Source organism: Candoia aspera, chromosome 7 (genome assembly GCF_035149785.1).
Source record: "Candoia aspera isolate rCanAsp1 chromosome 7, rCanAsp1.hap2, whole genome shotgun sequence".
Classification (NCBI taxonomy): Eukaryota; Metazoa; Chordata; class Lepidosauria; order Squamata; family Boidae; genus Candoia; species Candoia aspera.
In genome coordinates this window covers 32,114,143-32,127,345 of record NC_086159.1, presented here as the reverse complement: position 1 = coordinate 32,127,345, position 13,203 = coordinate 32,114,143, and the positions used below count along the sequence as shown (strand labels likewise).

The 13,203-nt window shown below is 36.5% G+C and overlaps 1 protein-coding gene across 3 annotated transcripts in view; it reads left to right on the top strand.

Moving 5' to 3' along the window:
• The first annotated feature begins 284 nt into the window (after positions 1 to 284).
• The window catches only part of IFT56 (intraflagellar transport 56), a 33,163-nt gene continuing 20,244 nt past the window's right edge, over positions 285 to 13,203 (top strand). The window contains exons 1-13 of one of the 3 annotated variants that reach the window (XM_063308515.1): positions 285 to 421; positions 713 to 850; positions 2,469 to 2,561; positions 3,781 to 3,904; positions 4,062 to 4,111; positions 4,844 to 4,989; positions 7,280 to 7,451; positions 7,730 to 7,804; positions 8,956 to 9,058; positions 10,049 to 10,104; positions 10,884 to 10,937; positions 11,406 to 11,469; positions 13,040 to 13,128. In XM_063308515.1, the coding sequence (XP_063164585.1) occupies positions 713 to 850; positions 2,469 to 2,561; positions 3,781 to 3,904; positions 4,062 to 4,111; positions 4,844 to 4,989; positions 7,280 to 7,451; positions 7,730 to 7,804; positions 8,956 to 9,058; positions 10,049 to 10,104; positions 10,884 to 10,937; positions 11,406 to 11,469; positions 13,040 to 13,128 (1,164 nt within the window). In that variant the 5' untranslated portion in view covers positions 285 to 421. Of the gene's footprint in view, positions 422 to 509; positions 592 to 712; positions 851 to 2,468; positions 2,562 to 3,780; positions 3,905 to 4,061; positions 4,112 to 4,843; positions 4,990 to 7,279; positions 7,452 to 7,729; positions 7,805 to 8,955; positions 9,059 to 10,048; positions 10,105 to 10,883; positions 10,938 to 11,405; positions 11,470 to 13,039; positions 13,129 to 13,203 lie in introns of those variants that run through there. The other 2 variants (XM_063308516.1, XM_063308514.1) reach the window with 2 other exon arrangements.

The following is a 13,203-nucleotide window of genomic DNA, read 5'->3' as shown; positions in this document are numbered from 1 at the left end:
TTGCCAGCAAGCAGCTTTGGATATAATTCATTTTATTTATAGAATCTATAAAAGGAATAGGAAAAAAAAGTAGTTAAATTGCAGTGTAGTCAGTTTTAGAAAATCCCCTTCTTTCTAGCAACATTTTTTTGATGTATTTAGCAGACATACACGTTCAGTTAATACACAAATATTCTGTGGCAGCAACTGAGGAGGCAGCCCTACAGAGCTGCCTAGCATAGTAACTCTCCTTGCAGCAGTATGTCACGGGACAAGGAACAGCTATTCAGCTCTTCGTGAAAATGGAGCTTTTCCGTCGCACTGGGACTCTCCTTTCTCCACCCTCCCAAACCACGATAGGGTACACGCCTCTTCACGTCGCTAAGCGCTTGGATTCCTGAGATTCTTCCCAAAGCTATTTTGTCGGAACGCCGGCGGAACTGTAAGTATAGCTCGCAGTTGCCGCCCGGTCATTAGTTGATGTCTCCCTAGCTAGATTGCCTTACCCTAACTACCTTCGTTCGCGCGGTTGCCAGGGTAACAGAGACCTTGGTGAGGCAGAACAACAGCAGACAACTGTTGTTATGGGGAAGCAGGCCTGTGGGCAAGATGGTGAGAGGCAGGAGAATCGAATAAGGATAGATTAAGGGGCTTTTCTAAAGAGATGAGAGGGCGAAAAAGACTGGTGGAGTTCTATTCGCTTCACCTGTTTTTATTCTCATCGCTTTTGCAGATGCTCTCACGGCTGAAACCCGCTGTTGGAGGCGGGCCTCAATCAGCGGATAAGCGCAGAAAGAAAGGCAAACGGCTGCCGCAGCTGGAAGAGTTGTTAACTCAGCGAGATTTCACTGGGGCCATTGCCCTTTTAGAGGTACTAGGGATACATCTGGGGAATGCAGCGGGACGAGGGTTCTGCAAGTGGAGTTGCTATGGCCGCTTCTGGATTGTTGGCGAGCTTGGGCATATTTGTTAAGACTTCTGCTATGTTCCGTAAGCAGCTAATCAGAGCAGATCAATGCTTAAGAAAAAAAAGAAGGGTGTCCATACTTCCACCCTCTTGTTACTTCGATCATTTCAGACTGAGAACATCCCTACTGTTTGCTTCTCTGATTTTTACCACTTCTGGAAAATAGAAGGTAATTCTAGGGGCTAGATCACTTTATGCAGTGGCCCAGCATGATCCTTAGATATGTCCTCCTCGCTATAGTTTAAATAGTCATCATAGTTGAATAGACTGATGATGACCTATTAGCTGTGATAAGAAATCTACTGTTTTGTGGTATTTAAATCACATTATGAACAAGATAGACTATAATGACTTTGCTTCATCAGTTTAGGAATTAGGATTTTATATTAACCATCTTAGTTTTGTGGAGGAAGTAGGATAAACTGCTTGTTCACATTGTAATTTATTAAACCAACATTCCTGGTTTGTCATGTGTGAACATGGTCATAGGCAAAGTCTTAGTAAGAAATAAGCTTGTAGAACAGAAGCAATATTATCTTATTAAACTGCAACATGAATGAACAGTATGCTTGTGCACATCTGGATGTTTTAGTGTGGCTTCTGAATGTGAGAGTATGATTATTGTACCTGAACAAATTAAAATTATTTTATTTACTTTATTAGTTTCTAAATTCCTGTCTTGTTTTGTTCAATAGTGTATAATTCCAGGGTTGATACATTAAGATGCAAGTACAAAAGAGCCACAGAGAGCCAATTTGGTGTAGTGGTTAAGGCATCAGGCTAGAAACCGGGAGACCGTGCCAAGAAAACTGCAGGGACTTGGTCAGGCAGTCTCCGAGAATTGAACATGATTGAATGGATAAAAAAACAAAAGAGCCAAATTTGCATCATGAATCACCATGTGTGTGCCATCACTTCTTCACCATGGTAGTTATGTGCAGTTACCTATGGGTAGTCAAATTACAGCATTGTTTCCTTTTTAAAAACATACATGTGCAAAGAGAAAAGCAAAGTTGGAGTGAATGTATTGTAATCACAGCCTGCCCTCACTCATATTGTGGTTTAATGAGCTAGGATACCTGACTTTATCATTATGAATAAATGCAGTCTGGATATGTTTTTCTCACTGAAAGTGACAAATAGATTGATCTTTATGGAGATGCTATGACTTTAATATCATCATAGAGAAAATCTGTGTGGTTGCTAAGTCAACACCAACTTGATGGCACATCATATTCACAATCACATTAATACATTTCTGCCTGCCAGTCATAAAAACTGGCTATCTAAATATTTTTAAACATCTAATTACATAACTTAAATTTGAGCCCCCCTTCTTTTATACATGCACATACAGTGACCTTTGACAGTGTCTAAATTAAAGTCCCATCACTGCCTAAATGGTTAGATTTGTGTATTTACATCATATGGCTGCAATCTATAAACTAATTTAGAATTAGAGATTACATGAACTTGGTCACAGTTGGGTATCACCTTAATTTTATTCTGCATTCTTCCTAAGTTTAAGCGTCAGGTTGGGGAACAGGAGGAAGATGCAGACCTCTGGATTGGATATTGTGCTTTCCATCTGGGTGACTACAAGAGAGCACTGGAGGTGAGGAGTTCTGCTTCCTCTTGAAAAGGAGGATGTTCTCTTAAATTTGTAAGAAGGAGGAGGAGTTAAATGTGCCTCAAAGTAATATAAAAGCAAAGGAATTGGCTATAATATTTTGTGTCCACAAATCTAGTGAATAAATTATATATAGCTTATTATTTTGACTTATTTACAAAACAGTATATTAGCTTATGATCTGCTATTTTTCAAAATTCTATGTTTCTCTGAGGAAAATATATTTCTTGATAAAAAATTATTTTGAGAGAAAATGAAACTAATTTACACATGACCTGTGTCACTAACGTTATTCCTCAAATTTACTATCAATGAAGAATGAAATTTAATATTGTAATGTATCAAATGTTTATTCTCACAGACCAAAATAAGTAAGATAAAATAACAAAGTATTTCAAAGGCTTGCAGTTATTTGGAGACAAGTGGTTTAAATATTGTAGAAGAGAACTATGGTGTAAAAGGTGAAAGGTCCCCTGTGCAAGCACCGAGTCATGCCTGACCCTTTGGGGGGATGCCGCTTTTGCGACGTTTTCACGGCAGACTATAGCGGGGTGGTTTGCCATTGCCTTCCCCAGTCATCACCTTCCCCAGCAAGCTGGGTACTCATTTTACCGACCTCGGAAGGATGGAAGGCTGAGTTGACCTTAGCTGGCTACCCGAGAATCCAGCTTCCGCTGGGATCGAACTTGGGTTGTGGGGAGTTTCGGTTGCAATACTGCTGCCTACCACTCTGCACCACATGAGGCTGTTTAGAAGAGAACTATAGTAGTACAAATTAGGGCTGTGCAAGCACTTAAACAGATGTGCAGAGTTTTCCTCCTTAAAATGCAGAGATAGTAGCATCTTCCAGAAAGCTCCATACAACTATTTTGAGAACACAGGTTCCCTGTGCATGAGTGTGCACATAAAACATTTCCAATGGAATTTCTAACAGAGCAAAACTGCTGTACATGCGCATACTTGTAGAAGTGGCCTGGGGAAGCCCTAGAAGCAGTTGCAATGAAAAGGATGCAGCTTTCTCCACATTTTGATGACAGCTGAAATATCAGGTCTGCATTGGATAGAGTTAGTCACTTCTGTTTATGTTGTTTACTTATTTACAGTTCTTATGTGCTCTGGCTGGGTTACAAGAAGAAATAAAGCAAGTATAAATTTGTCTGTGGTGGTTAAGCAAGGCTGTATCAAAAATTGTTATTTATTTAAGGAGTATGAGGATTTAACCAAGGGATCTGCCTGCAACCCTGATGTGTGGGTGAATCTAGCATGTACTTACTTCTTCTTGGGAATGTATATACAAGCTGAACAGGCTGCCTTGAAAGGTGAGTCAGGTAACTGAGACTGCTTTTTTTATGTAAGTTTACTGGCAATAAATTCCGATGAACTTACTGGTACTGAGCAGGGGCATCAGTTGCACTGTGAAAATGATGCATGTGAATGAATTAATAAGTTTGAAAACCTAGGTATTGTTATTAATTTTGCTTTCAGCTCCCAAGAGTAGGCTTCAGAATCGTCTGTTGTTCCATCTAGCACACAAGGTATGTATACTTTAAATTTTAAAACATTGGATCAAGTATGGAAGCACTTGAGGTATTTTGAAATCTAATTCCAAACACTTCCCCCAAATTTTATTTAAAATCTTATAAATACTCATCATGCTATTTCTTTTCAGAGTAAGCAGTGTTATGTAAGGTGCTAAGAAAAAGGAAGCAAAAAAAGTTGGAGACAAGAGATAAGAGGAAAAGAAAAGAAACCTAACTAAATCTATTTGACACCAACATCATTCACTATACCTCTGTACCATGGAGATTCTGCTACAATTAATTTATTGTCTTTTGGTCAGCTTACATATACAGTATACAATGCTCATCATGCTATTTGAGCTGCATTGCCACTTCATAAACAAAATAAAATAGTATTTTATACCTTTAGCCTTACCATTTAATTTCTGAAAGGCTTGTTTAAGTGACAAAGAAGTTCTCTTGACTAGGTAGAGTGCTGAAATGAAGAGCTGAAGTACTAAGTAGGCACAGAAACCAAAAGCCTGAAAGTTACATGGTGAGAAGAATTAAGAACTAAGAAACAGATGACTCTTTGGTAGACTACCTAGAGTCAGTGGAAAAAGAATTGGCTTCTAATGAAAAGTGGTGGGGGCTCAAGAAAAATACGGTTAGATGTTGTTTTCAGCAGGCTGAAAGTATTAGAGTATGTGTAGTATGTAAGGTATCCATATGTCTCTATCTTTTCATTAAATCATATTTCCTTCTTAGTTTGGTGATGAGAAGAAACTGATGAGCTTCCATCAGAATCTGCAGGATATAACAGAAGACCAGCTTAGTCTAGCATCTATACACTACATGCGATCTCATTATCAAGAGGCTATTGATATCTACAAACGCATACTACTTGATAACAGGTTGAGTCAACTTCTCTCTTTATCTGTTTAACGTTTTATTGATTACAGTATATCATAGGGGAAAGGCTTTTTCACTGTTGCCAGTGTTGTAGCTACTTTTTGCTGAGTTTTAAGTATTGCCTTCTGAAATCCTTCTTATAAATGTTACTGTAAAGGTTTCCCTTGACGTAAAGTCCAGTCGTGTCCGACTCTAGGGGGCGGTGCTCATCTCCGTTTCTAAGCCTTAGAGCCGGCGTTGTCCATAGGACACTTCCGGGTCATGTGGCCGGCATGAATCACGGAACGCCGTTACCTTCCCGCCGAAGCGGTACCAATTAATCTACTCACATTTGCATGTTTTCGAACTGCTTGGTGTGCAGGAGCTGGGACGAGCAACGGGAGCTCACCCCGCCGCGTGGTTTCGAACCGCCGACCTTCCGATCGGCAGCTCAGCGGTTTAACCCCCTATTTTTTTTCACTGTTGCCAGTGTTGTAGCTACTTTTTGCTGAGTTTTAAGTATTGCCTTCTGAGATCCTTCTTATAAATGTTACTGTAAATCATCCTTAAATATTTGATCCAGTAGTGAGTTCTAAATTTAGCAAAATATGCAGGAAATGTGGACAGTTCAGGAAAAATGCTCATGAAGGTACAATTATAGATTCATATTAGATAAACATGATTAGGATTGAAGCTATAAGGTTTTTTGATGGACAATTTCTTTTTGAGGTTTATTAGCTGAACACCATTGTGCAAAGTCCAACTCATTTTTAAATAATTGCATAACTCTGGTAGGGCATACTTCATCTAGATCCAGATGCACCTTTAGGGTTATTTCATTTTGTGCTTGAATTTTTCAGGAGGCTGAATTTTTCAACCCTAACTCTTAAAACTCTTGTAAATCAATGTTTACTTGTGTGTGTCTGTTAGCAGTATGAGAATGTGGAAGAACAGATTTAAAAGAGCATTTTAAAAATCTGCAGTTGTTAAAAGTAGAAAACAGAAAAATAGATGGATCAGATCAAGACCTATTTTAATCCAGCAATATATTTATCACAGTGACCAACCAGATCCCTCTAAGGTGCTCACAAGTAGGAGATGAAGACAAGCACCTCTCTTGCTGTTGTTCCCTTTCAGTTCATATTTGGAGGCATGCAGTTCCCTTATTGAAACACTGAAGACTGAGTCTTCAAGCCTAATAGCTCTTAATAGATGTATTCTTCATGGATTTATCCTCTTTTAAAGTAGTCCAAACTAATGGCCATCCCTATGTCTTGTGTTAATGAATTCCACAAACCCATTATGCTTTGTGTGAAGAAATGCTTTTTTTTTGTCTGTTCCAAGTCTTCCAGTCATCTTCTTTAAAGTCTTCTGATCCTAGTATTTTGAAAGAGAGAAACTTCTTCCTGTCTACTCTCTCTATGCTCTGCATGATTTCATATACCTTGATTGAATCCCCACTCAGTTATGTTTTCTTCAGGCTAAGAGCCCCAAAGATATTTGAGCCTCTTGATCATTTTGATTGCCTTCTTCCATACTTTTTCCAGCCCTATTGCATCTTTTTTTCAAATGTGACCTGAACAGTATACAGTACTTCAAAGGTGTTCAGCTAGATCAGGGGCGGCCTAGGTTCAAGTCTATCCTCAACCATGGAGACTCACTGGATCACTTTGGGCCATTCTCAGTCTGTCCAGTCTATCTTATATGGTTGTTAGTGAAGAAAACAGTGGAGGAGAGAGTACTGTGTTTGCCACCTGCAGTCTCTGAAGAGGGCCATTTATTTATTAATCAAGTAAATAAATAATTGTTGGCAGATTTATTTTCAGACCCCTTTCCTAATGAGCTCTGACATGGAATTTGCCTTTTTCACAGCTGCTGCACCCTGTGTCAGTCTTCAGTGAGTTATCCACCATGATTCCAAGTTGTTTTTCTTGATTAATCAGAAACAGCTTAATATAGATGTATACTGCAGTGTCTGTGGTTTTTTCTGACAACTTTTCTATTACTTTTTTAAACAAATGTAAAATTATACACCCAGGATTCTAGGCAACAATCTTAGTGTCCCATAAGCTGAGAGTTTCTTGCCTATACCACAGTTTGTAGGAACAGGAATGTATTAATGTCTTGTACCATTCTGCTGCTAACTGAGCTTGTATTGAAGGGAGCTTGGTATTTTGAGTATTGCTTTTATACTTACATTTATATACTGGCTTTTTCTTTCTGAGTTTTATGTCACTGAAACTTAGCTGAATTTCATAAAGCAAGTAGTTATTTGAAGTAACATTAATATGTTGATGAACTCTGATTTGGCAGGGAATATCTGGCCCTCAATGTATATGTGGCCTTGTGTTACTACAAGCTGGATTACTATGATGTCTCTCAAGAGGTGTTAGCTGTTTACCTTCAACAGGTTCCTGATAGTACCATTGCTCTTAACTTAAAGGCTTGTAATCATTTCCGACTCTACAATGGGAAAGCTGCTGAGGTATTTTGTTGCAATATTTTAATCTCCCAAATCATTCCCTTAATGCAAGTTTAAATTTCACTATCATATTTCAATATCTGTTCTTGAGAAGTGCAAATTCTTTGCAGTTTGTGTATAGCTATTTCTATTTTTCCTGGTACATATACAGAGTTCATATTTTAATCCTATAGTATTTAGTATAATATATTCATTTAAGCAAAATGTTTATTCTCTTGGTTACCACTGTTAATAATGTGACCTATTGTCCCTTTTTTTAAAAAATTCTTTAAAACTAAAAGGCAGAGCTTAAGAGTTTGATGGACAGTGCTTCAACATCATTTGAATTTGCTAAAGAGCTCATTAAGCACAACCTTGTAAGTACCAATGAAGTAGTTCATATAATGTGACTTATATTATACACATGATAAAAGTACTGTTTTGTCAACTAGTCCAGAAGAGTAATTTATTGATCGGGAATGAGGTATGAAAGTTGCACTTATATTCACAGAAGAGTTCTAAAAAAGAGTGGCAGGTTTGGGAAAGGGAAGTGGGGTTGATGGAGAGAAGTTAATGTTTCACATGTTTATGGTAATGCTTTATATTATATATTTCTTCATGGGTCTTTGATTTTGATTTTGTTTACTTTGATTATCATATTCCCCTACTATTAGTCATGCATAATCATTAGCTTATCCCTGACTTTGAGTTCTTTTCCTATTATGTTCAAATATTTATCATCTCTTTCAAAAGCCTTCTGTGACCTATCCTCACCAGCTTCTCTTCTTGCATTTTACCTCCAGATGCTGAAAACTTGATTTTTTTCTCTTGTATCATGATTCTGGCTTATGATCTGATTTTCTCCCCAAATTAACTTTCTTCACAAACCAAACCAATTTAAAAGTATTTTTGTTTATTCCATGCACAATTCTTCCTTATCTCTTTTATTAGCTTCTCATCCCCTTCCATATACATTGCTGACTCCTTATCCTTCAATTACCAGATGTTTTAGCCTTATTTTTCTACTAATGACTTTTAGAGAAGTAAAAGTGATAGATTAGAGATCTATCATCTTCAGGTGTCAGATAATCTTGCTCTCTGACAGTTCTGTTTTTTCATCCTTGTTGCTGTTTGTAACTCCTCCTACAGAACATATACCTGATGTCACTTCTTTCCCTCCCTCTTCAAAATCCATGTTTTCTGCAAGATCTTGTGCTTAATTTTTCATTTTAGTAGTAGCACCAAGTTTTTAGCATGTATACACAATGGCTTTTTATGAAACTGTGTAAGGTGCTGCATGTACTGATAGTATTAAATGAATAATAATAAAGGTGTCACTATGAATTCTACTAGGGTAAATGTTTAATCTGTAAACTATAAAAGCAATGGAGTAATAAGTGACATATTTTCATAGATCATGATAAACTGCCACTTCCTAGTCCAATAAATAATATATTTAAAACATGTACAAGGTTGCATTGCAACTTGTTTGCCACAATATTAATACAGTGAGTACTTCTGTTTACAGGTGGTATTCCGAGGAGGGGAAGGGTCTCTCCAAGTACTTCCTCCCCTGGTTGATGTTATACCTGAAGCTAGACTGAATCTAGTCATTTACTATCTTCGGCAAGGTTAAAAAAATCTGCATATCTCATTTTACTTTTCACATTTTCTAGTGATTCTAGAGAACATATGTAGCTGCTCAGAGTCACTGGCACAGTGAGATGGGCGGCATATAAATTTGATCAATCAATCAATTTTGTTTTGAGGATTATTGTGGGGGATGCAGTTGCTTACTATTTTTTATTTGTGGTGTTTCATGAGCTAACAAATTATGTAAAGGAAGTAAGGTGACCCTGGAGAAATGCATGCAGTGGGGTTCTTTAAGGAATTGCAGACAAGTGCTATGTTTGCTGCCTGCGCTTCAAAGCACCTTTTTGCCTTCCATTCCAAAGTGCTGCACAGCCCTAATATTTAATGTCTCTTTAAAAGAAATAAGTGAATGTTTGCTTAAGCGAATCTATACAATCTATCTCATCTTCAGCTAGAACTGTGTAGGAACAAAAATACATCACTACCTTCAATTATATCAACACTAAGAAATGCCTTTAGTCCCTCCTCCTGTCTTAAGATTTATTTTGAATAGCAGACCTCAGAGGTATAAATTTGGATCTTGGGCTGATCTAAGTTATTGTTACTGTTCTACAACTGTCACATTGACCCTGGTGTTCTTTATTTGTATCTGAACTGTTAAAACAAAATCCCAAAAAATTGTTTTTAACTTCTGTGGTGGTGGTTTTGGTTTGTCACTCTAATAAAATGTCTCATTTTAGTAATTAACTGTATCCTTTTTGGGCCCAGAAAAAAATAAATTGGCATTCTGTTTGATGCATTTTCCTTCTCTTTTCTCTTGTATCATATATGAATATATGAATAAAATAAGGCTAAGGACCCTTTAAACTGTATACATATTATTGTAAAGTTTAAAGAAATGCATGCAGTACAACATTACACAAATGTTTAGCTTCATTTTTTGGTCAATAGATGAAAGATGAATAAAAGTGCGGAAGAGGGGTAGTATTATATACTGTACTATTATATACTGTAATATATTTTTTCAGATGACGTACAGGAGGCTTACAACCTGATTAAAGACTTGGAACCTACAACCCCTCAGGTTAAAAAAAAGTTTATTTGTTGTTATTTATCGGAAGAAATTATTTTTGGAATATGTTATAGGATAGCATTAAATTCTTGTACTCTCTTTGTTGCCTTCCCTTTAAAGAAAAGATATGTGGATCCAGAATAAATTAGTTCTATTAAAATCAGTACGAAAAATTAACTGTCATTTGTATCAGTTACAATTTATTTTAATGGCAACTAAGTATAGCTAGCTTATTCTTGAAGAAATTCTGTTTGGAAATTTTCTTCACACAGTGATCAAAACCATAATATAAGTTACACAATATACTTGGTCCAAGATTTGAAATGTTTTGATGTTAAAAAAAAATACTATGGTAGAATAGTTGGCATGTTTTATGTTCCATTTAAGTGATATTTGCATTTTCTGATTACTCTGTTTATTTCAAATTCAATATTCTTATTGTTATTATTTACAAATAGTGTCCTTTGCTGGCAAATGCTTTAAGAACCTGGAAGATGGAAAGATAAATTTTTGGGACCCAGGTGGTTCAGCTTATAGCGTATGTTTGTATAATGAAGTACACCTACACAGTTTTATCAGAAGAATGACATGGGTGACTGATCAGTCTCTTAATGGTTTGAGCTCTTTTTCCATTTAACATGGCTTAACAGGTACAATTAGAAGCCATAAAGATATCTGATTCAAATATCTATGTGTTTGCACTATAATTTGAATAAAATAATTGCAAATTGCTTGAAGCTTCAGGAAACAAGTTGCATAATTTAATTCATTTTTAATCTATTTTGTTTTAGGAATATATTCTTAAGGGAGTAGTGAATGCAGTCCTTGGGCAGGAAATGGGTTCAGTGAGTATAACAGTTTCTGATAACAGTAATTTATGAAGAATCTATAAGTGGATAAATAGAACAGAAAGATTGATTGAGATTTTAATTTGATCCTTGCTCCCATGAATTTCCTTTAGTTTTAAATGGCAAAAAGTAGAAATTGCCTTTTATATTAATAATGAACTCAGGTGTTGAATTATGGTAACTATTTTAGGCAAACTAGAGTTACTGAGAAACAACAAGGAAATATAACCATGCTTGGGGAAGGCTCATAAATTTTCTAAAATATTTTTAAAAATTTAAGTTTTACACAGAAATTTAAAAAACAACAGTAACTGAACATGCTCATTGACATCAAAACATTTTAGGAGGGGAAAATGGAAACAAAATGAGCATGATGAAGAATGGAACTAGGTATTCAGGAAATAAGGGAAAAAATATTGATTGGCACGCAAAATGCTCTATTATTTCTATACTGTTCTCTTTCAGAGAGACCATTTGAAAATTGCTCAGCAATTTTTCCAGCTGGTGGGAGGATCTGCTAGTGAATGTGGTATGTTTTAAATTTACTGTGTTCTCTTTTCTTCAGACATTAATTGGTTTTGTGAAATATTTACTGTGTGATTCCAATAAAACATTGTGAATATCTTTTTCCATTTCTATTGTTACAACTACAAATTGAGTATACTTGCATCTGTAACTAAAAACAACTCATATCTGGTTTTTAAAAATATCTAAAGCATTTTATGTGAATTTTGGCAAGATACATTTCCCTGATGCTTTTGCATGTTGTTATTAATATTTACCAGCAACAAATATTAGGTATATCTGTTTAAGATACAGATGCAACATAAAGATGCTATTTTTGGCTAGAATCAGATGTATATTTACGTCCAGTTTAAATTAATGAATTTAGATTATGAATATTCATATCACATAGAATTATAGAATCATAGGGTTGGAAGGGACATTGGAGGCTCAGGGCATGAGTTCTCAGACCATCCCAGACAAATGACTCTCCAATCTTTTCTTGAAAACCTCCAGTGAGGGAGCAGCCATGATTCCAGGAGGCAGCCAGTTTCCACTGCTTAATAGCTCTTACTGTCAGGAAATTCCTCCTTACTTCAAGTTGGATCTCCTTCTGTAAAAGTTTTGTCAGCCCTATAAGGTAGACCAGACTAAGAAAAAAATGCCATATGAGTCTTAAAGCTATTTTTATTAGAACAGCTATAGTGACAGAATCTTGCAAGTCTGAATGTGCCTCCCTCCAGCAACAAGTTCTTGAGGTCCTCTGAGTTACATGCTGCCAGATCACCGCCTCTAGGGCTCCTGCTTTCTTTACTGAAACTTCTTGCTTTCCCTGATGAGTCTCAGTGTAGCCAGACATGCTTCCAAGCCATTCACTTTCTTTGATAGCAGTATAATGAGTTTGCACGTGGTACAAGCATAGTTGCAGTCTTCATCTGGCAGGAACACAAACATGACACAAACCTTGCTGGTCACCTGTGACTCTTTGAAAGTTGTCTAGCTCTAAACAGCTCCTCCCTTTACACACTTCTTTGCCCTTGAGAAGAAAAGAACCCCCCCCACCCGAATCTCATTCCTGTTGAGAGATGAGTGGGAGGAATCATTGTACTGTAGTCTAGCAGTTTACGATGGACTGTGTAGTTAGTAAAAGTAAGAGGAGGGACTTTGGTGCTTTGTGCAGGCTATGCCTTCCCCACTCACTGTGAAATCTAGTATACAAAATTGAATATTATGACAAATGTGTTAATTATTAAAGTGATACAGAACTTTTTGCCTCTCTGAAAGCAAATTATTAAGGGCTTATTAGTCAGAACTTGAGATTCACATAAGTGACTTCAAATTAATGTGTGAAGCCAGATTGTGAAGATTTTAACCTGGAGAAGCATTTTACTTATTTTTTGTTTGTTTTCTCTAGTATCTTTCAACAATGACTTGATCAATGTCATCTATATTGAATTATTTTTCCTATCTATCACCAAAGTAAATGATACTCACACATTGTGTTGCTTTCTGGTATCCAGGCAGTAATTCTGAGATAATACAGAAAACAAGTGAAGGTAGGTATACTCTCCAACATTTGCACTTGTATTCTTCAGATACTATTCCTGGGAGACAGTGTATGGCTTCTTGCTTCTTTCTGCTCAGACAGTTTGATGATGTCCTAATATATCTCAACTCAGTGAAGGTTAGTAAATGTTATAGTTACCTTCTGTACATTCATGTATTTCTGTTTATTAGTATCTCAGAGGTGGATATGCAT